The sequence below is a fragment of the Carassius gibelio genome, chromosome B8 (assembly GCF_023724105.1).
Source record: "Carassius gibelio isolate Cgi1373 ecotype wild population from Czech Republic chromosome B8, carGib1.2-hapl.c, whole genome shotgun sequence".
Taxonomy (NCBI): Eukaryota; Metazoa; Chordata; class Actinopteri; order Cypriniformes; family Cyprinidae; genus Carassius; species Carassius gibelio.
The window spans coordinates 13,877,854-13,901,514 of NC_068403.1; the positions used below are offsets into that span (position 1 = coordinate 13,877,854).

Consider the following 23,661-nt stretch of genomic DNA (forward strand, 5'->3'; position numbering starts at 1 on the left):
TGTTAATATTAACAATAAATTTTATTTGCTACTATGTTAAAGAAATACTGCTGTAAAAAACCTTGTTTGTTTGAAGTGTTTGCAAAGCAGTACTTTTAAATGGAAAAAAAAAGCACAACACTACTATTGAATGCATTATTAGTTCTGTGCATAATGCGATTTTAATCTTGATAAAAATTGTAATCGTTGCCCAGCTCTCTCTTTTTATTTATTTATTGGCCCAAGACGCAGATAAGAACTGATCCAGGCACCTTCACTGAGCAGAGGCATGTGGGTGGTGCTTTTGATACATAAATGTATGCGTATACAGCTAAATGCATCTCTTATACTTGTGCTCTTCAGTTATTTTTCCTTTAATGTAAATAAACATGGGCAAACAAAATACTTGCTTTTGTGTACTTATGATGCTAATTAAATTGTGATCTTTCACTTTAATACCACTTGGTTCATGTTTCTGCTGATTGGGCTGATATTTGACACGCCCACCAAACAAGAGAAAACATCTCAAACCCGTTACACACCATTTCCAGGAAACCTGTTGTTCAAACTGGAAACCGTAGCAAAAAGTTGTACACTGGTTTGAGCTTGAACTTGCCCCTGGATCAGTTATGGTCTGCGTCTTGGGCCGTTGACGTCACTTCCAGGGAGGCATGTCCAGATCTGTTGTACATGCCTCTGTCCTTTGACTCCACCCCCATTTCAAAACGGTGCCAGAAAGTGAGACGTGCAGAAATGTGAAGCGCGTAGGGAAAAACCCAGGGGGGCAGGGTTTCATTTTTTTCTTTTCTTTTTTTAAGCACCCCTGGGTGCCGCCATTGGCTAGCAGACCCCCACCAGCCGTTAGCATTTTTATTGACTCCCATTCATTTTGGCGTCATTTTGACAGCGAATAATTTTACATCTGAGGTGTTTACTCCACTTGTCCATTTATTATTTCTAAAGAAACATGAAAATGTATACAAGGCTCGCACAGTAGAGAAATTACCATATGGACAGGAGGAGAAGCTCGCAGGCCATCTTTTACTGTGTACGAGGCTATCGGGGGGGACGTGGAGGCATAAAGTCAAGGTAGATAATTAATCACAATACTTAACAAAATTTGCTCAAGTTCATGTTCGGCTTCTCTGCAAGATTCGGTGGGTGATTCAGATTTCTTTAGCACAGCGGTTAGAGGACTTACAGGCTGCTCACGTGACATTATGTCATCAAGCTCAGTTTGAGTCTGAGGCAGCACACCCGACCCCCAGGAAGTGCGTGCTTCTAATTGACTTCACTTTTCTCTGTTGAATCCAATGGGGTCGCTGTGTCCATTTCTTTTACTGTCTATGGAAAACCGTATCACAAGCTCAAACTTGAAGGAAACGCAAAATAAATGCAGCATTGCAAATAAATTAGTAAATATGGCCATGGAAGATGTATTGCAAAATTATTGCTTTTGCATTGTCATTTATTTAGCAATTCCTCGTGTGTGTGTGATTGCAAAACTTTTCTTGCAATATTTTTTTTTTTTCCTCAATACTTTTTCGTTCGAAAAACTTTCGTTTCCTTTTGCAATACTTCAATTTTTTGTAAGTATATGTGCCCCCCCCCCCCCCTCCCCCCTCTAATTGCAAAATGGCATTCAGATCTGCCTCCACTTTGTTAGTAATGCCCCAACTTCCAATGATCCAATCATTTCCCGAGGGAAATCAAGTCCCGCCCTCTCATTTCATATGCAGTTTCACTCGGATAGACGTCACGGTAGAGAAAAACAAAACAATCGCTACTTCCGTTTCATGCCGACTTTAAAATAGTAGTGGGGGGCGTGTGCGGTTTGGAGCGACCAACAAGAGATCAGGGGGAGGGGGAAACCAAAAGAGCCCATCTTCCTCCTGACCTCTGGAAAAACGATGGACGTGCAGCTTCCTTCTAAATTTAGACACTCATTCGTGTCCGTGCGCTTTGAGCTCCAAACTGAAATTCTCGTTGATGTCAATAGTTTAGGCCTAGTTCGGTCGAAACGAGGTGACAGACCCTCGCGGGTCTCCGTTGGCACCATGAGCGGCAGCTCGGTCTGACGGACGCGCACATCGCAGAAACGGTACCTTTCATGTTTACGCGGCTCATAAACACGTAATGGCGCAGGGGCATAACAGTAATTTCCTAACTATTCCCTCACAAGAGGGTATTTTCAAGACTGTGAGGGTCGAGCGTTCCGATGAGAACAGTAATGACGAAGATGAGGAAGAAACGGAGGAAGACGTAAGGCTAATACCGAGGTCTTCTCCTGTTCCCAGAAAGCGAGGCTCTTCGATTGCGGATGAAACCGCCGAGTACATGCGAATCAGTCTGGTGTTAACGAACAGAAGTGTGTCGTTTGCAGACAGCACGGGAGCCGAGCTGGTTGATGTCAGGATGTTTGTCCCGTTTGATTCAGATGAAGAAGACGATTCAAGATGGGAGGAAGAGCAGGCGCGGTACCGAAAAGCCTACCGTGAGCCCACTTACCGTGTGTGGCCGGAGATCCAGCCGCTCACCGGAGTGGAGCTCGTGCTCGCTGTCCACAGCAACAAACTGGAAGTGGAGAGCGTGACATCTGTGCCAGACGAACCTCTGTCGTTCGAGGTCCTTATTCGTGTGCTCAACATTTCCTTTCACAAATCAGTCTATGTTAGGTCCACGATGGATGGTTGGATCAATCACTTTGATTACCCAGCCGAGTACGTCCAGGGCTCCAACGACGGCGAAACGGACAAATTCTCCGTGAAGCTGTCCTTCGCTTCACCGTACCTGTTCAACGGAGCGCGGATTGACTTTGTTGTGCGCTACGAGACTCCAGATGGAGAGTTTTGGGCGAACAACTCTGGCAGGAATTACTCCGTGACTCTGTTACAGTGGTATGAAGAAGACACCGTCCAGGCCACCTCAGCGGACACAACTGAGCTCAGAGGAATCCTGAAACCACCCAGGTACCGGTAAGTGGGTGTCAGTTATCTTGTACCACAGGTCAAACCCTGTTGTTAAATCTGTTTAGGCTGCTATCAGTTTTACTCTCTAACCAGCAAATTAAGCCGTTTATAACTGACAAAACAATTCATTTATGCAATGTATCAAAAACGTTTAAGATTAAATGTACAGACTAAAACCTGGCCTGGAGTCTCATATAATTGGAAGCGGAGAGACATGGCGTCCTATGAACACTCTGCTTGAGCTCCTGTCCGGGTTTTGCATATCCCACTTTATGCTTACCTGTAAGAGAGAAAACCTGCAACGAGAGATACTGGAGGAGATGTTGCACAAATGCGCATGTAAAAAAAAAAAAAAAAAAAAACAACACTATCTCAGATACTAAAATATAATGCTCTGATCCACTGCAGGCCGTGGTATTTCTCTAATGCTGCTTTGCAGGATAATTGAAATGCACCATCAGTTTATCTTAAATGTTCAGCCCAAAAAAACTATAATTAATGTAATTAATTACTTGCTCTCATGTCATTACAAATTAAAGTAGTATATATTTTTGAAATCCAAGTGCTTTTTGCTTTGCTCTTACATAGACAACAACACAACTGAAACGTTTTTTGGCCCAGAGAGGTAGGAAGGACATCGTTGAAATAGTCAATGTTATGATATAGCTACAATAATACTTTGTGCACACAGATGACAAAAAATATAGGAAATAACGACTTCATTCAATGATTCTTCTCTTCTGGGTCAGTCTCTGCCGCCATCCAGCAGTAAGAAGAAACATGCGTATACATTCCTCCATTTCTTTAAAATTTTATTTATTCCTGTCAATTCGATGCTAAATTTTTTAGCATCATTATTCCGGTCTTCAGTATCACATGATCCTTCAGAAATCATACTAATATACTTATTTGCAGATTATTTACGATACTTATTTATCGTATGTCTCTGAAGACTGGAGTAATGATGTTGAAAATTCGGCTTTGATCACAGGAATAAATAGAAATCGAAAGCAGTTATTTAAAATTATAAAATTATTTCCCAATATTAATGCTTTTGCTGTATTTTGTATCAAATAAATGTAGGCTTGCTGAGCAGAAGAAAATTCTTAAAAAAATAATAATAATAATAATCTTCCAGTTCAAACGGTTTGAACGGTCTATATTAATGTTTAATAATTCATTCAAATTTATTAAACCCTTTTAAATAGACTGCAGCAATAATATTTTGTGACCCATTATTTTGTTTAGTTCAGAATTGTGATATCTGATGAGAGGGAAAAAAAAAAATTAATGTGATCCTCAATTTATCCAGAATTGTGCATCTCTACTCTAACACATGAAAAAAATTACAATACTTAAACATGAACGCCTTTATTTAACATTACAAAAATGCAACATTGGTGGCACCTATACTCTGAATGCAAGCATTAGTTTTAATTTGAAATTTTTAAACCTAGTGGCAGGCCGAAAATATTTGTAAAACCCGTTAACAAACCACAATTAATGTGTAGCACTCGTGCTTTCAAAGCTGTGCGCCCTCTTTTAAATCTGACCAAATAATATTCCTATATCGTCGCCGTCTTCTACGTTAAGTTCTTCTGTGTGCTTGTAGGCTTTTTTTTTTTTTTTTTTTTTTTAATCCTTTGAGGACCGACTGAAACATTTCTAGGCATATGCTCTGCTGGTGTACCGATAAAACATGCTACCTATCAGATTGTGCTACCAAAGATATATATTTGCATTGTTTTTAGGGTAAGGGTAGGTGTGGATGGGTAGGTTTAGTGTAGGGGTAGGTATGGACATATAAAAAAAAAAAAACTTAACATGACTAAGATGCTGGTAGCACAATCTGATCGGTAACATTTTTCGCTATTGATTTGTGCCATCTATCTTTGTAAGGGGAGGTAGCACAATCTGAGCGGGTAGCACAAATAGTCAGAACCCAGGCCTCCGTCAGTTCCGGAAGAATTGCAGTCTCGCCAGTCGCTACCATCCGTACTTGCACTACACAAGTGCCGGCAGGATTTAAACAATTTTTTTATTCCTGACTTGGTACTTTAGTACGGGCCCATCGCCTATTTGCTTCATAAAAGCAGGAAATGATCAGCGTGTTTCTCAAAGAAGGAAGGGACCAAGAAGTGTTGAGTAAAAGTAAAATTTGCAGCTTCTGCATTTTTTTTTTTAATGCACATTTTCTTCTTATTTAGCCTTTGCTGTGTATGAAATCATGAAATATCAATTTTAAATGTTCTGCTTCCAAAGGAGAAGAACCATAGAATCAAAAAGCTTGTGAATCTTAAATTATACAGGGTCTGTTAAACGGCATCTGTATTGTGAGTTTTGGGGTTGCACCGTCTCCCCACCCCCCTCACTCCATTTTGAGAATGGCAGCCATTCGAGGGTGTGTGAAGAGGATGAAAATAGGACAAGGCAGGTGTCACTTTCAGCTCTGGTGTACCGAGACCTCAACTCTGACCTTTTATATAGGGGTTATGCAGTAAGAGACACAACAAACCAACAAAAGCAGACGCAAACCTACGCTGGTTCCGTCTGTACATCTGGAGACACATTCTTTTTACCCATTATTTCCACTTTTCCACCAACGCCAATGAAAGCTTGAGAAGAAAGCGAATGAGTGCATTTTTATGTACATTGTCATGGAACTCCTGTTTTGTCAGGAGATAGAAATCAGAAGACTAGTTTCGACCTACAGTTCTATACAGACTCACAAGTCTTGCTCGCAACCTTTCCTTAAATGTCAAGTCGTCTTTATACTATATTGCTCAAACATGCTAAAAACAGAAGGTCATAGAACAGGATGCCAATCGAACTGCTCTGTGCACAAAAATACTCGGAATATGCAGCAAATTCTGAATGAAAAGGAAAAGATTCACATGAACAGAGCATCAGACTGTCATGCTCATCTAGGGCTGGGCGATATATCGAATATTAGCGATATCGCAATAATTTTGATGATAATGTAAAATTTGAAAATATTTAGTGAATATAGAATTTCAAATTCAAGTATACTTTCTCAAAATAATGCACCGAACGTCCAAAAATGCATCATGTTACTGCGGACTGCGCAAGCCTCTTGAGCGCTGTTGCCAGAGATGACTAATTCAGTTCACGGAACAGAGATTCGCTGTTACATAGATATTTCTACCTGGTGTTTTGCTTATTTTAAGCAATCTGGCAACCTGCACACAAACACTTGCTCCTCATTGCAGAGGCGCTGCCGCAGATGATCTGAAAAACGAACAAGCTGGAGTTTAGCGATCTAAATTAAATATTTTTAACCCTTCATAGGATCTCTCATGCAGTTTAATGGTGAGTGTGGGCTACACTGGGTACAAGCGGCGTGACAAAATACTATAGAACTCATTATAATCAGTGATGTGGTCTGCACTGGATGCGGTGTGACAACCGTTGCGTCTGATGTTAAAACTTCAAGAGATGTAATGATTTCCCACGAACCGGTTGAAAAATGATTAGAATCGGTTGAGATGCTAAACAAATTGTGATTCAGTTAGGGGTAGGAGTTTATTAAATGTCTGAGGGGAACTTACTGTCTTTAGAAAATTTTAGATTTTTTTCTTTTCATCTTTAATCTGTATAATGCATATTAAAGTTCATAAGTGCAGCGCTGCTTTGTTTACAGCGGAAACCAAGGAAACCCTTTAAGCACCACCTGCTGGCAGAGAGTGAATCTGCGCCTCGTTCAGCTCATTTCATGCAGATAGTTTTTGTTTATTTTCACAAAACCAAAGTCAAACCATTCTGTTTTTGCTTCAAATCTTTAAATTATTCAATCAAATTTAGATTAAAAACTGCTCATGTTGCATGTATGTAGCATTTGTTTGGATCATGATTAAAATGTAGTAGTTGCCTCTAATTTTAAATGGAAAGAGCATGGGGGGGGCTTGCTTTAAGATTTACATTTAGTTTTGTTATTTACATTGTCATTTTAGCAGACACTTTTATCCAAAGCTACTTACAAATGAGGACAATAGAAGCAATCAAAACTAAGTGATATGCAAGTGCTATATTCAAATATTATTATTATTATTATTATTATTATTATTATTATTATTATGGTGTTATTTCAAATTCACAGAGAAATCTGCAGTATTTTGTACAAGTAATAATAAAAGAACACCTTTTATAATTTGTCTTAATCTTATTTTGTAAAAAAGAAAAGCATGAATCGAATCGTGTTTTGAGTGAATAGTTGCATCCCTATATAGACCGGATCACGCACTGCTCTGAATAAAGCATCTCAAGCTCTGGAGGCAGTCTGATATTACCAGAATAACAAATGTGACCGTTCAGTTATTTTCCATTTAACGAAACAACCATGTATGCCTCTGGCCAATGAATTATATGTATACTTTATAATCATTCAGCCAGAAATGAAAATTGTTATTATTTACTCACCTTCATATTGTTCCAAACCTGTATAACTTTCAGGTTTTGTTTTTCCATGATAAAAATTAAAAGATGATTTACTGAAGAATGTTTGTAACCACTTTTGATTACTTTCATTGAATGAAAGTTGTATTTCTCAATCATTTGTGTTCCACCGAAAAAAGAAAAGAAAAAAGTCATTCAGTTTGGGATGACATGAAGGTGAACATTCTTGATGAACTATCCCTTTTAATATGGAACATTCTGTCATGAGCAGCTAATAATCTTATATTAATAATTAGTTATACAGATTCTATATATATTTCCGTTATTAACGCTCTTCATTGATGTGTACTGCTGAAGAATGATCATTTTGGTGTGTATGTGTCTTCTTTTTAGAGCTGACATTCATTATGATGACTCTAATGACGGAGAAGATGGTATGTGTTCATAATATCATCCAATAGCTTATTTATCTCAGGGTAAATATAAGAAACCTTTTCCAGGTTAGTCGTTGTATGTTTCAGGTTTCTGTGTTATTTTATTTTCAACAGATCTTAGCAACACTAAGTGTGAAGAAGTGGAAAATCCAGCGTCTTTTGCACAGCCGGTTCCAGTTCAGCCAGAGATCGACATCGACATCGAGGTGAGTGAGGTTTGGTTTGCAATCACCATTTTTAAGTGTGGCTGGGATAGCAGGTGGAAAAAGATGCATCGTTTATGAACATACAAAAAATTAAGTTTGTTTTCCCCTCCTTACTCTAACCTTTACCAGGTTTCCATGACGGTTTTCGTATGCGCTGTAACAGCAGCTCTTTTTCTTTTTTTCTCAGGGTTTTTTTTTGTGTCAGATCTCATTGACCTGTATGCTGTCTAGACACTCTTACAGTGTATTTTTGTATGATGTTACTGTCTGTGTCGGTATACAGTTATCGATCAGTGATGTCTTCTGATCGTTCTCTTTAATCATTTGTTTCGGTTTATTATTATACCCAGGATCCCTGTCTGCAACAGATGCAGAGCTGTGGTGTTTTTCAGAGCAGCCCAGGCTTAAGATAACTCAAGAATCTAGATAAAATGAAACCTTTTAAACTCATTGATTGCCTAATGTCTATTTAATACTAGCTAAAATTCTTATGATGTGGATTTCCATCATACTTGCATACTCGCATAATTTGCTTGTTAAATTCCCACCAACATTTCACTGCCCAGATAACCGCTTGCTTGTCTATTTGCAGCTGTTTTAAAAGCCTGAACCTGCTATTTACAAAAATACTATCACTATCTCGGTTTCTGGTCTGTGGTCTGCCCTTTACAATAAATTAAGACACTTATTATTATTATTATTATTATTATTATTAACTTACCAGAGGCCTTTGACTAATAGACCACACAGAAATGGAAATTCTGTTATCATTTTTGTTCCAAGCCTGTATAACTTGGTGTATTCTGAAGAATGTTGGTAACCAAATAGTTCGGTAATCAAGCAATACCAATGAATTCCATTCAGTTGATAAAAAAAAAAAAAAAATCTTAATGTTCTACAGAATAAAGAAAGTCATACTGGCTTGGACCAATATGATGGTGAGTAAATGAAGGCCGCATTTTCATTTTTTTTATTTGTGTGAACCGTACCTTGAACTGCTAAGCCTTTAAATGTTTAAAAAATATGATTTTTAAATATTTAACAATGTAGTTTTTATTTTATTTTTTTTGGTTCTGCTGAGAGTATGTCACAGCTTTTTGTAAATTAGCTAAACAATGTCAAACAGTTGTTGGTTATTAACCAACAATGATTTAACCTATGCTCCAGTATACATCGTACTAAAAACAAGAAGTGTATTTGTTGATATTATTCTCTTCATCTGTCTACCTGAACAGCTCATTGAAGCTTCAGCATCAACTTAGGTAATGTGCATGTAACTTACTAAATTGTCAATTTCACCCATTCATCGTGTTGCATGTAACATGCATCCTGTATTATGACCATTAGTATATGATATCAAGATCAACCCTGCGGAAGCTATTCGTGTTCATGCTTGGAGTAAAAAAAAAAATGCTTAGTGTATGCTATACGTTTATAGAAGCAAAACCTATACAGTTAATGTGATTTTTATTTTGAGAGTTCCTGATATTTACAACATGAGAAAAACTGCTGTTAATTTTTAGCAAAAGGTTGGGCTGTTTTATTGGGCTCCTTGGGCTGTTTTCCCATAGAGCATTTTGGCAGGGAGTCACTGGGATGTGAAAGAAAAAGAAAAAAAGTGTATAACTGAATTAACACACAAAACTGTCAAAGTTTTTTATATATATATATGTGTATATATATGTATGTGTATATATATATATGTATATATGTGTGTGTGTGTGTGTGTGTGTGTATATATATATATATATATATATATATATATATATATATATATATATATATATATATATATAATTTAAAAATGGCAGTAGAGATTGTATTTCTGTGTTTTAGTAATGTAAATATTGTCAGCATCATTGCATGTTTACCCTGAGATTTACCCTGCACAATCATTCCTCAAATATTTTCAACATCACTTTTCTCATCATTGTTTTTAATTCTTGTGTAAATTTGTCACAAGATCTTGTCACATTCAGAGCCTTTAAAGGTTTTGTTTCCATTAGCCTAATCTCCCCTCAATGGCACAGACTTCTGGGAAAAAAGCCAGAAAAACTTGCACAAACTCCATGCTAACACAAATCACTTTCCTGTTCGCACTTGGTATTATAGGTAGTTCTATTATTTATTTATTTGCTTGTGTGGTGTTGTTGTTGTTTTTTTTTTAGATTTATACACGAAAGCTGAATAAATTAGCTTTTGATTGATGTATGTTTTGTTATGATCGGACCATATTTAGCCGAGATACAACTATTTGACAATCTGGAAGCTGAGGGTGCAAAAAAAAAAAAAAAAAAACCTTTAAAGTTGTCCAAATAAAGTTCTTAGCAATGCATAGTACTAATCAAAAATTTAATTTTGATATATTTACAGTAGAAAATGTACAAAATGTCTTCATGGAACATGATCTTTACTCAATATCCTAATGATTTTTGGCATAAAAGAAAAATCGATAACTTGCAATACAATAATCGCAAAAATATACCCCAGCGTGTTTTTTTTATTTTTTTTATTTATTATTAGTATTGATAAACCGATGTGGTCTGAAAAATTGCATGTATTAAACATTTAATATACAACTGTTTATACTAATATCAGTAGATAATTTGTGCTCCTAATCAGTGTTGGTGTCAATAATAATAATAATAATAATAATAATATGCATTAGCAAATCCAATTTCTTTTTGATTCTCAACTAGTTGCAATCAAGAAATTACAGTGATGCATATTGAATTTCAAGTTTGTGTGATTTCCATCTTACACTCTTTGTTAGTTGGTAGTAATTTAGATTTATAAATGCAAAACCGAGTGTTTACTGCCTACAGTATACAATCTTTATTTATTTTTATTCATCTTTCTTTTTTTTTATTTCTTTTTTCACTTTTTTTTTCTCTCTGCAGACTGCCAAGAATTTGTCCAGTTCTCCAGAGTCCACCAGGATTTCCTCCACAGCAGGATGTCCTCAGTCCACTTCAGATACTCCCCTCGGAGAACCACTTGCACTAGAGTCAATGTCATCCAATAATCTACCACAAACAGAAGAGTCTGGACTTCAGCAGTTAACTCTATCCATCCCCCAGTCACGTTCAACACCGCAGTTCTCTGAGCCACAAGATCAGGTCTATAATGTTGGCCCTTCCTTGACCCTTCCTCTTCCTGCAGTCATCATACACTATTGTGATCTCTCAGAGACAACCAAGGATGAATTTGAGGATTCAAGTAAACCCGAGCAAGCCCTTCTTTCACAGAAGGATGATTTCCACACTGAGATGTTAGCACAAGTGCCTTTCGAGCTAAGCCAACCATCACTGGCTGGGTTTCCAGACATGCCACAAATCCTGGAAGAAGGTATGAATAATATTAACGTGTTTGAAGATGTTGGAGAAAAGGATGCCACATTGGCAGATATGCTAGAAGAACTAAGTAGGAATGTAGAAAATAAAACGGGGACTTGCTTTCACATGTTGGAAGAAGCCAAGCAGCTGCATCCATCAAAGGAAGTAAACGATGCTACTAAAGAGGCGAAGAAGCCCGATTTATCAGAGGCACTACAGCACCCTCTGGAGGAAGGAATTCAAGAACAGAAAGTAGAACTTGTCTCTTCAGTCCGAGTCGATACCATCGCGGCCATTGAGGTGGAAAGTACCAAAATGGATGTTTTGGAGGCTTCCTGTTTGTTCCCATCTTATTTAGGTCCCACAAGACCGGACAAAGAATCCCAAAGTTTACTCGTCCATCCAGACTCGGATAAGCCGGTAAACATTAAACATCTGCAAGAGGAAGAACTTGTCTTGGATCCAAGCATGTTGACCTCAGTCCACCCTAAGGATCCAAAACTTGATCACCACCAAACTATTACAACGTGTATTCCAGCGCATCCAACAAGCAAACCAGAAAAGCCAGAGTTGACCAGCATTTCTGAAGCCTCACCAAAGCCAGCTTCAACTGTTAACACTTCAGCAGAAGATGATTTAAGTTTTAAGGGTGATGAAATGTCTACTGCTCCATATCAGATGTGTAAAGACCCTGAAACCCAGCACACACTGCCAAGACCCGGCACTGAACCATCTCCGATATCAAAGGATCAGAATGAGGTTTCTCTGGACACGTGTCTGATGGTATCTGCGACCTTTTTGAGTGCTGTTATTTGCCTGGCTGTTGGGATTCAAGAGCCCAGTGTTTTTCTGTGTGTGGGATTATTCCTGTTGTCCCTCTGGTTCTAAGTTCTATGCCAGTTTAATTTCCCCTCCATCTGTTTCTTCTACAAAGCCTTAAGACTTTCCTTCCTTCCTCTCCCCCCAGTGCCTTCAGGAATTCCAAAAAAATGACATGCAATCAGATCTGGTGTTTGTGTTTATGTGGTATTAAATAGTTTAGAGTTAGTGTTTTCACATTTAGGAGTTGAGATTTTGCTTGATGTATAGAGTAGTTTATTGTTCAGATTGTCCGTATAAAAACTGCAGTGGTTTATTTGCAGCCAAAAATAATAGTTTGAATAAGCAATGTGTGTTTTAGCTGAATGACATCACTGTGTACCTCATACATGATTGGTTAGTGGAATGTGGCTCAGCTTATTGATTCCTACTTGCCAAAAATGTCTATTTAGTGAGCTTCTCTATATATGCGTACATTAGCTACTGAAGATTACATTCTGCTGTATGGGAGTCACTTGTGAGTGGAATGACTTGATGGTGCACGTATGTGTGATAAGAAATGTGGTGAGACTGGACAAACGGTGCAGGTGATTGCGGCGTAGAAATTTAGAAAAGTTGGAGTTTCAAGTTTAGTTAAATGTGAGGTTTTGCTTGTTCTCAGTGAGCAGACATCTATGAATTAAGCAGAGCATTTATGTAGGTAAGAAATGTTCAAAGACACTTGCGTTTGTTTATTCACTTAATTTCACTGTGAAGGTGTTCGTTGTTTGTGGTCGTTTTGTGACTTTGACTACACTCATTCTGTCTACGAACTTAAAATGAGACTTAAGAGTTAAACCCTTAAAATCGCTAACCTTTCTTGTCAGTTAGCAGACAAGTATATGGTGTTTTGCGGTGATCTTTAAAAGCGTTCCCTTAAGCCTCTGATACCCCAAAAGGTCATGCATTGCACTGAAGTCATGGCATCAGGTTACTGGGTGACTAAACACCATTGTAGGAAGAGAGGATCGAACCGTTCCTTCTAGAAATCTTTGACCCGTGATTCACTTCTTCCAAAACCTGTCACGAAAGATGATATCGAGTCACGTATTTTATTACTTTGTCGTCTCACTGAATAAATGTGCAAAGTTGTGAAGACATTGTGCTAAATATTATGTAAAATGTATTTTATTATGTTAATGTCCAAGTAGAAATAAAAGTTTGTAACTGATCAAAATGGATCTGTTTATTTCACAGCTTTTTTCTTTTTCGTTTGTGTACAGCCAGATGATCAAGCTTGCTGTTAATGTCGACAAAAATGTGAAATGATCCAAACTCCAGTCAATTAAACTTTGGTATTACACTGTTATATTCACAGAGCAGTGGAACTCATGATACCATTTAATGAACAAGAACATATTTTGTTGCACAATCATGAGTGTGAGATAAATGTGAGGTCTGACAAGGCGTCTTGATTTGATTTTTTTTAATGCAAAACCCCAAAAAAATAACAAGTGGTAGTCTTTAAATATTTACATATGCACAGATTTGGTTGAACGATAGTTAAGTAATTGTGTGAATTTATTTCATTTAAGCAAAATGGTCCTGGGCATTGGTTAATCCAGAATTGATATACCATCTCACATTAACCTACAGCACACATTCCAGCTTCACTGTCCAGTTCTGAAAACCACCTGAGCTCTGACTCCCGAAAGCAAAGAAAGCATAAGTAAGCTTTTGGGAAACACAGCCCTGAATAGTCAGACCTGTGAAATAATAAAGTTAAGCATTTATGCATCTGTTTAGGTCCAGCACTCAAATACAGTTACTGAAAAAACAGTTTTGACAGTATGAATTTTGTTAGACTATACACACGTAAAACACAGAATGATAACATTTTGTATGTATAAAAGGCAACATTTCATGTAGGTCCCCCTCCTTCAGTCTAACGAACTTCCGCTTCTGTGCATTAATAATAAAATTTCGCCCCCTGGTGGAAATCTGAGCGCATGAAAAAAAAAATTGAGGGAAGGACATTATAGATTTTTTATATTTTGCACTGGCCTAAAAATATTTCCTAAAAATATGTCTACATTTTTTTTTTTTCTGGTAAAAGTAAAAAATAAAAAGAGAATCCATTCTATTTGAACAGATAAAGCATATTTCAATGTACAAAAAATAAGAATTCCAAGGAGTCAAAGCTTGATATGAATTAAAATAAGGGTTTAAAAAATTTACTGAAAATATTTTTTTTTGTTTACTTTACAAACTTTTCTAATGGACAAACTGAAAAAGTATTGCTACATTTTATACACTATTTAAATGTGGAAGACAACAATACTAAGTTAATAGTTGAGGTTGATCTTGAGGAAATAAAAAAATTCTTAAATATATATTTAAAATTCAATTAAGTATTTCAAAACGCCTCGCAAAACAGTTTCTAAACTGCAGATGCTTTCAACATTCACTGGAACACATGATCTTCTTTCAGTCCCTATTTAGCATGGACTTCCTCTAGAAGAGGTACTTTCGACATGTCGACACCCCGCATTTGCACTCTACGCGCATTCGCTTTTTAGGAGAGCCTGGGAGTCCCGTCAGACTGAAATTAGAATCCATCTTCGTGCTCTCAGCATCTACTGGGTCAACTGAGGAAAAAATGAGACACACAAAAAAATTATAATACTAGATTTATATTGAAATATATATATATATATATATATACACATGTACCTTCAGTGAATGACACTCAGTTCAATGCAACATTAAATTAAAAAAAAATACAGTCACAAATGTAATTTATTCATGTGATGGCAAAGCTGAATTTCAGCAGTCATCACTCCAGTGTCTTTAGTGTCACATGATCCTTCAAGAATCAATCTAATTTGGTGCTCAATCAACAGATTCTAAAGTAGAAACATTTTGTTGTATTACAAATGTCTCTATTGTCAATCAATTTAATGCATCCTTCCTGAATACAAGAAAAACAGATAATCATCCCAAACTTTTGAACAGTTGTGTATGAATCAATTGATCTAAATAATGAAATGGTAAATGAGCCCAAATGACTTGTCATGATGTACCCCCTCTTTTTCTATAAAGTCCCACGCTTACTTTTCATGTTGTAGTCAAATGTGAGTTCCTCTCCTGCCTTTATCCCACGAGTGGCAAAGAACGCTATCCGCGGCAGCCGCTCATCCAGGTTATCAATGAACACATTATATACCTGGAGGTTGGGGTCACACTGAGGAGAAAAAAAAGACACTTCTCTCAGATAAAAAGCTACAGTTTAACTGCTATCAAGTCAGTTGTGTACAAGATGAAGCAAGGATCTCCAGTCCACTCACACTGTGATTGACAAAGTGAGAGATGTTTCCATAGTGAGCAGCATCCACGGTGTACTCGTCGTCAACATAATCCAGATCAAACAGATAGGTGGCGCCTTCTTTATCATATATGTGACCTCTGCGTTCGGCTTCTTCTGTTGTAATGATCTAAACAAAAGAGAGTTTAACAATCATGAAGCCAGACTCACTTCTGGGAAAGACAGATAAACAGCCAATCAGCTATCACAAGGAAACTGAAAAGTTGATTGATAATGCCATTATCTACCAGTGAAGCAAAACATATTTCAGTGAAACACAAAAACCTTGAACTGACAGAACGGAACACTGAACGTGAAAAAATGAACAGCTTCTTTAAGCCACAGTGACTGGGTGCCACCAATACATAACATGTGTTTGTATATATATATATATATATATATAAATCTGATGTGTACAGGAAGTAAACACATATCGCTCCTCACCTCCCCGACATACTCCATAACGAAAGTGTTCTTCCGAATGCGCTCCATGGTTTTTACCCCCCATCCCCTTCCATTGTCTGTCCTAAAAATGCAGAGGGAATACTGAATTCCCCTCTGCACCACTCTGTTGGGGCAGTCGATCCCGCATCGGCAGCGCTTGTTGCATTCGTAAATGGGCAACCCGGGCCGAATGCGGACCTGGCCTAACTCATTGTAAGCAAACTTGTGCTGCGATGCTCCGGCACAGCATCCCTCTACGGGGTTTTCCAGGCAGTCTGTGCATTCGCAGCCCACGGATACCTCATTCAGCAAGATCCCATCACCCACTTTATAGTCGTTTATGTAGGTGAAGTTCTTCGGCGGGCCTTCCAGGTCGACCTGGTTCCGCACGTAGATGTGGCCCTTGTGGGTGCCCAGGCTGTTGAGGTGTGTCTCCCACTGTTTAAGGGTCTGTCTGAGTTTGGCCCGCTGGACGATCTGTGACACGGTGGCGGGGTCTAGGCGACGAGGGGCAGCACGCTTCTTCTGTCTCCGCATCTCTGCATTCAGGTCCTCCCAGAACTGGTTGAGAAGATCTACGCACTTCAGGTTCTTCCGTGGTTCCCAAGTGTTGCTGGATTCGGGGTAGCCCTTCCATTTCACCAAGTATAACTCCTGTGAAGAGGGTAACAGGGATGTGAGCTTAAACACATTTAAAACTGGGGCCAGTAGCATAAACGTAGCCACTGTTAAGACTGAGCTTGTCTGACCAAGTAGCGCTTCATCAAGTGGTCAATCAGTCGAATTTTTTGGGCTCAAATGAAACCAAATGTTTTAATGTAAATTAGATGAAAAGTTAATATAAGGTGCTTTATTTTCATTGTACGTGACGTGACACAAGAAAATGTAAAGTAAACATGTATACTATAGAAAAATTAAACTATAAAAGACATTTGTTAATTTAAAAAAATGACATTATGACAATATCATATTGTGAACAACACTATATACATTATATAATATACATTATTAAATATAAATACATTGTCTTGATTAATTATATATTAACTATATATTGAGATGTATCTAGTTATGACAAGACTTGAAGAAACAGTTAATCCAAAAATGAAAACGAGTTAACAAATTACTCATGTCATTCTATATGTATAAGAAATTTTTTTTCTCCATCAGAACAGATTTGGAGAATTTTAGCATTACACCGCTTGCTCACCAACAGATCCTCTGCAGTGAATGGGTCAAATAATTGAATGATGAATCGAATGATTAAAGCTGCAGTAGGTAACTTTTGTAAATATATATTTTCTACATATTTGTTAAACCTGTCATTATGTCCTGACAGTAGAATATGAGACAGATAATCTGTGAAAAAAATCAAGCTCCTCTGACTCCTCCCAGTGGTCCTATTGCCATTTGCAGAAACTCCATCGCTCCCGGTAAGAAACAACCAATCAGAGCTGCGGTCTGTAACTTTGTTTGTGTTCAAAATGTAGAAAAATGTATATAATAAGCGAGTACACCATGAATCCATTTTTCAAACCGTGTTTTTGGCTTGTCCTGAATCACTAGGGTGCACCTATAATAAGTGTTTATATTTGGACTATTTTAGATTGCTTCGGGGATAGCGCGGCGGAGTAACCCAGTACCTTTGTGATTCTTCATAGACATAAACAGAGTGAAGTAGCTCCGGCTACAATGTTCTTCCGCAAGACGCAAGCAGTTCTGTTTATTAACCGCTAGAGCGTCAAAAGTTACCGACTGCAGCTTTAAAGCATCGCAATAATCCACACAATTCCAGTCCATCACTTAACATATTGTGAGGTAAAAAGATGAGTGTTTGCAAGAAACAACTTTAAACGATCACTTCTGGCCAGAATATCAATCCATAATCCAGAATTTACTGATATATATCTTTAGACCTGTTTTGGCTTGTATATGGTGCTTGATCTGTACATATTTATCTCTTGATTCAGACAAGATTACTTTTTCACTAAGGAAAGCATCATTTTGGACAGAATAATTTTAGTAGGACACAACAGTTATAGTAAAGTGTCTTAATGATAAATCAGTTTATTACAAACACACAACTTTCTCAACGGATGGCCTGGAGATCGGATTGGATTATTGTGATGTTTTTGTCAGCTGTCTGAACTCTCATTCTTATGGTCGGCACCCATCCACTGCAGAGGATCCACTGGTGAGCAAGTGATGCTAAATATCTCAACATCTGAGGGTGAGAAAACTGTCAGCAAACATTCATTTTTGGATGCAAGATTCCTTTATTATAAAAAAGAAAAAAAGATGAAGACTAACTTGAAAGACTAATCTAAGCAGTTTATGTGTCTGGCCACCACTTAAGTTTAGATTTGAAAAAACACATTTTACCCATCATGTAATAGAATTTACTTTGACATGAGTACATTTATGAGCCAGAATTTAAAGCTCACCTGTACTATTTGTATCTTCCCAATATTGATGACTTTCTTTTTGTAGTCGCAGAGATATTCCACCTCATAGTCGCACAGGTTGTGCTTGTTGATGCCCAGCTCGTCACACTTCACCCCCTGCTCTCGACAGATCACCTCCAGCTGGGCTACAGTAGCGATGCATGCTACCCTACAAACTTCAGCCACAAAATACAATTAGATGTTCATTTCAGGAAAAACGTGGGATGACAGACATGTGTGTAAGCTTTAGATCAAGAACTGCGCAGCTCTTCATCAAATAGGCTTCTTGATGTCCTCAAGTTTTTTTTTTCAGGGAATAAGGGAATAAAGCTAATAGTTATATTACTGTTATATGTTATTACTTGCATATTAAACTATACTAAAACAGAAAACCGTTATTTAAAATAGTACTAATATTTTGCAATATGGCCATTTTGACTGTATTTTTTTTATCAAATTATTGCAGCCTTTGTGAGAATAAGAAATTTCCAAAGTGACAAAAATTACAGATGTCAAACTTTCTAGCATTCAAGATTATTTTGAATTTGTGTTGCCTCTAAAATTTCTCCACTGTCTGCTTTTCTTTAATATCTGTACAGTTTTGAAAGGATATTTACTATGGAAAGTGCTTTTCAAATAACCTTCAATTAAACTGACAATCGTATATTCTAATATAGGCTTTAACAATATATGTTGCTATCTTGCAAATATTTTCCAATAGTTTAGCATACATTTTAACATACAATTACAGTGGCAAACAAAAGCATGTCGTTTAACTTAGGAAATTGACAGATGATATTAAAACATCAAACAAATGTATATACAAAGAATAAATGAATATAAAAAGATTGAACCAAACATATTGTACAGATAACTTGATAATTTGGGCAGTTTGAGATAAATACCCTTATAGAAAAAGTCCCATGTATTATGATCTATGAGCCATTTAATACATTGTCTAAAGACCAAACGTAATAAGCAAAACAGACAAGAGAACCTAAACTAAGTAACTTAGGTAAACAACGACGTAGGCATTAGATTAACATTTTACGGAAGAATTTTAATTAACTTGTGTGCTTTATGATAAAGTGTCCAGTGATCAAACATGTTGAGTAAATCATATTCCTCAAGAGAACGTAAAAGTTAAACACTGAAGATTACTCTGAGTGTGCACATCTTTGCACCGTATGTTACGCTGTATAACGTTACAAAGAAGTCGATGCAAAAGAAACAGATGAGTTCACAAAGAGCTTGTTTGAATGTATTGCATGAGCGCGCGGCAGCCATAACATCGACCTAATGTGAATTTGTTTCAACAACTTGCAGCAAAGATTCTTCCAAAACGGAGTGTTTAATTCCGGGGGGGTCTTTGATAAGACGTCACTTAACTTACAACTCGTGTAATACATCAGACATATAGCGTGTAAACCGTTGTTTCTTGAACGATTAACACGATATATTCTTACCTTTCAAATTTTCCGCCATCTTCCGACCGCCGCCAAAATTATAGGATTGAAAAGCCGCTAGATGATTGGACGTGGCTCCGTCTGACTGACGGTTTGGTAAACCAATAGAACCAGAGTATTTAAATCGACAACTGTTTGAACAAAACGTACGGAAGCTTTTGCAGTAAAACTCATATTCATGTTTTTTTGTTAACTCTAAGTACCTGGATTTAACATATGTTATATGCATTTTCAGTTATTTAAGCTCCCATTTTGCTCATTTATTTCCTTTGTGATAGTTTACAAAATCTGAAGAGACTTATTTGTAGGTAACATTCGTCGGAAGAGAAAGTCGACGTGTGATTACTTTTATACCCGAGGCTTTATTTTTATAATATGATTCTGGGCCATTACAGATTATAAATTGATTAATTCTGTAATAAATAACGCTTTTAATTTGCCTTTCAGCGTTTGTGAAGGCGGGGCGTAGAGTGCATCCATCATCACGTGACACAGATATACTCCAGAACTTCCGGAGAAATTCATCATCTATTTGATGGGTGGTTATAAATATTATAGGTGCGTATATGCATTTATTTTGACATTTGCATGTAAAATTTAGTTGAAACATTTGACTTTTCAGATTTACATTTTCCCTCTCTCTCAAAATGCACAACAAAGGGGATAAAAGGCCTAAACTGCGGAATTGATAGACCGGTGTTTGTCATCTTCATAGAAAGCAACTAACGTTACCGCATAAGTTACACAAAATTGATTTTGAACATATTGTTAAGGTTGTACACGAATAAGTATTTTAACTGACGACTAGTCTTGTATGTTTTCATTTGGATTTATTTATTTGTAATTAAAAAGTACCGGTTGGCCCATTTCAATTCAATTATTACCTTCCCTTAAACAATAAATGTTTAATTATGTAAATGATCGAATTATGTTTATGCGCAGGCATCATGTCGTCCAGCACTGCTCAAAATCTCCGGATAGCCGCTGTCCATCTGGCGTTTCTTTTTCTTCTAGATGTGATTTCCCTCGTATATGCAGATAAGGTACAGTTTATCCCTGACATATACATTACATATATGTTCTCTGTATTTCACCACATGTGCTCCACTTATGGAAAAACATGTTCTATAAATGTAATTTTCTTAAAATGTTGCCTAAACAGAGTTATGAAGATGTGCGTTGCAAGTGCATCTGTCCACCCTACAGAAACATTAGTGGACATATCTACAAAAAGAATGTGTCCCAGAAAGACTGGTGAGACGGACTACTGTAATGACAAAAAACTGTCCAAACAGGCCTGTGTTGTCTGTAGAGGTTATTACATATAGATCAATATTTTTTTACACTATTTTCTGCTGTCTGAGAACGCATTGTTAATGTATTGGTTTGTAGCAACTGTCTGCATGTGGTGGAGCCCATGCCAGTGCCTGGCCATGATGTGGAGGCCTACTGTCTGCTCTGTGAGTGCAAGTATGAAGAACGAAGCAGCAACACCATTAAGGTATTGTGCTACTTCCAGTAATCACTCAATAAATCCTACTTTTTTTAAAGATGTTTATTAGAATATGCTTTTATGCCTTCATTACCTAGATATCCGCTTTAAGCTAAATTGAGGAGTATTCATATTCTGATGTATTTTGCAGGTGACCATTATAATCTACTTGTCAGTGGTTGGAGCTCTTCTGCTGTACATGCTGTTTCTACTTCTAGTTGATCCTCTTATCCGCAAACATGATCCGTACACCATGCCACTGCAGAATGAGGAGGATTCTGAGGTTTGTGCACATTGGAGTTTGTTAGGGTTTTTTTCCTGGGTATTTTACAAAGATAGAAACAAGACATTGACTCAGCTTAGACTTTGCATTGACTTGGACTTAAATTTACATTACATTTACATTTATTCATTTAGCAGACGCTTTTATCCAAAGCGACTTACAGATGAAGACAGTGGAAGCAATCAAAAACAACAAAAAGAGCAATGATATATAAGTGCTATAACAAGTCTCAGTTAGGTTAACACAGTACACGTAGCATGGGATTTTAACTAATATAATAAATAAAACGAGATTTAAATGAGAGATTTTAGAGCAAAACAAGTCTTTGGGTCTAATAAGAGAAAATGTTTTCTCACTCTCACACCCACAAATGCATTAATATGCATTTTCTATTTCTTTTCATTCAAGTAAAACATAACATACTTTTATACTGCTGTTTATGACTTAATGATCAAGATATTGTAATTAACATTAAGATTTTTTTTTTTTTTTTTAAACAAGTATGTCCGCCAAGGCTACATGTATTTGATCAAAAATACAGTAAAAGTAGTAGTATTATAATAAAAAAATATTATTAAAATGTATTATCAGTGTTTTCTATTTAAATATATTTTAAAATGTAATCTATTCCTATGATGTCAAAGCTGAATTTACAGCAGTCATTACTCCAGTCTTCATTGTCACATGATCCTTCAGAAATCATCACATTCTGATTTTCTGATCAAGAAACATTTCTTATTATTGTCTTATAATACTGAAAGGGTAGATTTTTTTTCTTCTTTTTTTTTATCTCTTTTGTAGATAATTTGCTAGTTAAGGAATATTTTTCTATTTTTGTTGGGTTTAGGTATTAATTTTGTCCTTTGTCTCCCCCTACAGGATGTGAGGCCCCAGGTGGATGGTTCACAAGGTCGTGGGAACACTGTGCTGGAGAGAGTAGAGGGGGCTCAGCAGCGCTGGAAGATACAGGTCCAGGAGCAGCGCAAGACTGTGTTTGACCGGCACAAGCTCCTCAGCTAAGCCCTCAGATGGACTCCAGCTGGGAAAAAGTCTAACAGGCACCACTGACTAAGACAACATGCGTGGTGGTCTTATAGATTTAGCTTTTATGACAATGTTTTATCAGTGGGCCTGCATTATCATTTGCATTATAATCTTACCAAGACTAACTTGGTTGATTCCAGCTTTCAAACCGAAACTGTGAAAACATAAAGCAACTTGTTTAGTTGCTTGCTGTTAACATAGATATAAATGAAAAGAATCAGCCAGCTCCAGTTGGTCTCACACCCACGGTCACCTTTACATTTCTCACACAATAACTTGAGTATATCGGTGCTGTCACTACTTTGCTTTGAAAAAGCATTGCAAAGGATGAGATTACATGGAAGTGTGCCGTGTGGTCTGGGATTACTGATGTAGACAGGAATATAATATAGATGCGCTTATGAATGTGAAAAATGTCATTACACTGTTGTACTTTCGCTTTGAATTAACAAAAAGTATTGAATGATTACTATTTATTTATTTATTTGCAAGCTGATAATACCATTCAGGATGGTATTAAGTGATCAGCGATCATTTAAGTGATCAGCACTGTCGAATAGTGTGTCATAAGCTTCCTCTAAATGTTTGACACTTTTGTTGAATTTTCTGATTAACAGACATTCAGAAATATTGATTTTGCACCTCGAAATGTGAAGGAATTTGAACTTTGCTTGACTATTGTATTTGCTGCTATAATAATTATCCAGTGTGTATCCAAACAATTTGCAGCTGTTTTACATCTGAAATAATCTTGCTTATGTGAAAATGCACTAAAATATTAAATATAAAAATAAAGTTGTCAACTTTCTTTGTACATTTTTTTTCCCTGAGAAAATCCACTATGGGTAACACTCATCTAATGTTTTGTACAGTAAATCAACTATAATAATGCCATATTTCAATACCACTTTATGTTTTCTATTTTTAATGTTTTCTCCTTTTTAGTGTCTTATGTCATCTGTTGTGATGAATTCCTCTCACAGAACCTTA

At 36.9% G+C, this 23,661-nt stretch overlaps 3 protein-coding genes across 6 annotated transcripts; 2 read left to right on the forward strand and 1 right to left on the reverse strand.

The window, feature by feature from the left end:
* Positions 1–1,767: 1,767 nt before the first annotated feature.
* On the forward strand, positions 1,768–13,371 carry LOC127963664 (protein phosphatase 1 regulatory subunit 3A). Of its 3 annotated transcripts, none has more exons than XM_052563684.1 (4): positions 1,768–2,954; positions 7,755–7,795; positions 7,910–7,993; positions 10,900–13,371. In XM_052563684.1, exons 1-4 carry the CDS (start codon positions 2,116–2,118, stop codon positions 12,222–12,224), a joined length of 2,289 nt encoding a protein of 762 aa, XP_052419644.1. In that variant the 5' UTR covers positions 1,768–2,115; the 3' UTR covers positions 12,225–13,371. The 3 variants fall into 3 exon arrangements, with proteins under 3 accessions (XP_052419644.1, XP_052419643.1, XP_052419642.1); XM_052563683.1 differs by having other exon boundaries at positions 1,769–2,948; positions 7,910–8,001; positions 10,902–13,371; XM_052563682.1 differs by having other exon boundaries at positions 1,770–2,954; positions 7,910–8,001; positions 10,902–13,371.
* On the reverse strand, positions 13,370–20,081 carry LOC127963667 (histone-lysine N-methyltransferase SUV39H1). The gene is made up of 6 exons (XM_052563687.1): positions 19,853–20,081; positions 18,387–18,562; positions 15,943–16,596; positions 15,482–15,628; positions 15,249–15,378; positions 13,370–14,782 (listed from the first exon to the last, which is right to left on the reverse strand). The coding sequence occupies exons 1-6, from the start codon at positions 20,079–20,081 to the stop codon at positions 14,649–14,651; spliced, it is 1,470 nt and encodes a 489-aa protein (XP_052419647.1). The 3' UTR covers positions 13,370–14,648.
* LOC127963670 (putative protein 2) lies at positions 19,997–23,485 on the forward strand. Of its 2 annotated transcripts, XM_052563693.1 has the most exons (7): positions 19,997–20,156; positions 20,300–20,410; positions 20,795–20,895; positions 21,015–21,106; positions 21,245–21,353; positions 21,496–21,627; positions 22,507–23,485. In XM_052563693.1, exons 3-7 carry the CDS (start codon positions 20,800–20,802, stop codon positions 22,645–22,647), a joined length of 570 nt encoding a protein of 189 aa, XP_052419653.1. In that variant the 5' UTR covers positions 19,997–20,156; positions 20,300–20,410; positions 20,795–20,799; the 3' UTR covers positions 22,648–23,485. The 2 variants fall into 2 exon arrangements, with proteins under 2 accessions (XP_052419653.1, XP_052419654.1); XM_052563694.1 differs by lacking the exons at positions 19,997–20,156; positions 20,300–20,410 and adding an exon at positions 20,527–20,548.
* Positions 23,486–23,661: the final 176 nt, after the last annotated feature.

Coding starts and splice junctions, on each gene's coding strand:
- LOC127963670 (XM_052563693.1), top strand. CDS start 20,800: ATGTCGTCCAGCACTGCTCAAAATCTCCGGATAGCCGCTGTCCATCTG. Junction 21,107..21,244: donor AATGTGTCCCAGAAAGACTG/GTGAGACGGACT, acceptor ATTGGTTTGTAG/CAACTGTCTGCATGTGGTGG. Junction 21,628..22,506: donor AGAATGAGGAGGATTCTGAG/GTTTGTGCACAT, acceptor CTCCCCCTACAG/GATGTGAGGCCCCAGGTGGA.
- LOC127963667 (XM_052563687.1), bottom strand. CDS start 20,081: ATGCATATAACATATGTTAAATCCAGGTACTTAGAGTTAACAAAAAAA. Junction 18,563..19,852: donor GATGGCGGAAAATTTGAAAG/GTAAGAATATAT, acceptor TTGTGGCTGAAG/TTTGTAGGGTAGCATGCATC. Junction 15,629..15,942: donor TTATGGAGTATGTCGGGGAG/GTGAGGAGCGAT, acceptor TCTTTTGTTTAG/ATCATTACAACAGAAGAAGC.
- LOC127963664 (XM_052563682.1), top strand. CDS start 2,116: ATGGCGCAGGGGCATAACAGTAATTTCCTAACTATTCCCTCACAAGAG. Junction 2,955..7,754: donor CTGAAACCACCCAGGTACCG/GTAAGTGGGTGT, acceptor TCTTCTTTTTAG/AGCTGACATTCATTATGATG. Junction 7,796..7,909: donor CTCTAATGACGGAGAAGATG/GTATGTGTTCAT, acceptor TATTTTCAACAG/ATCTTAGCAACACTAAGTGT.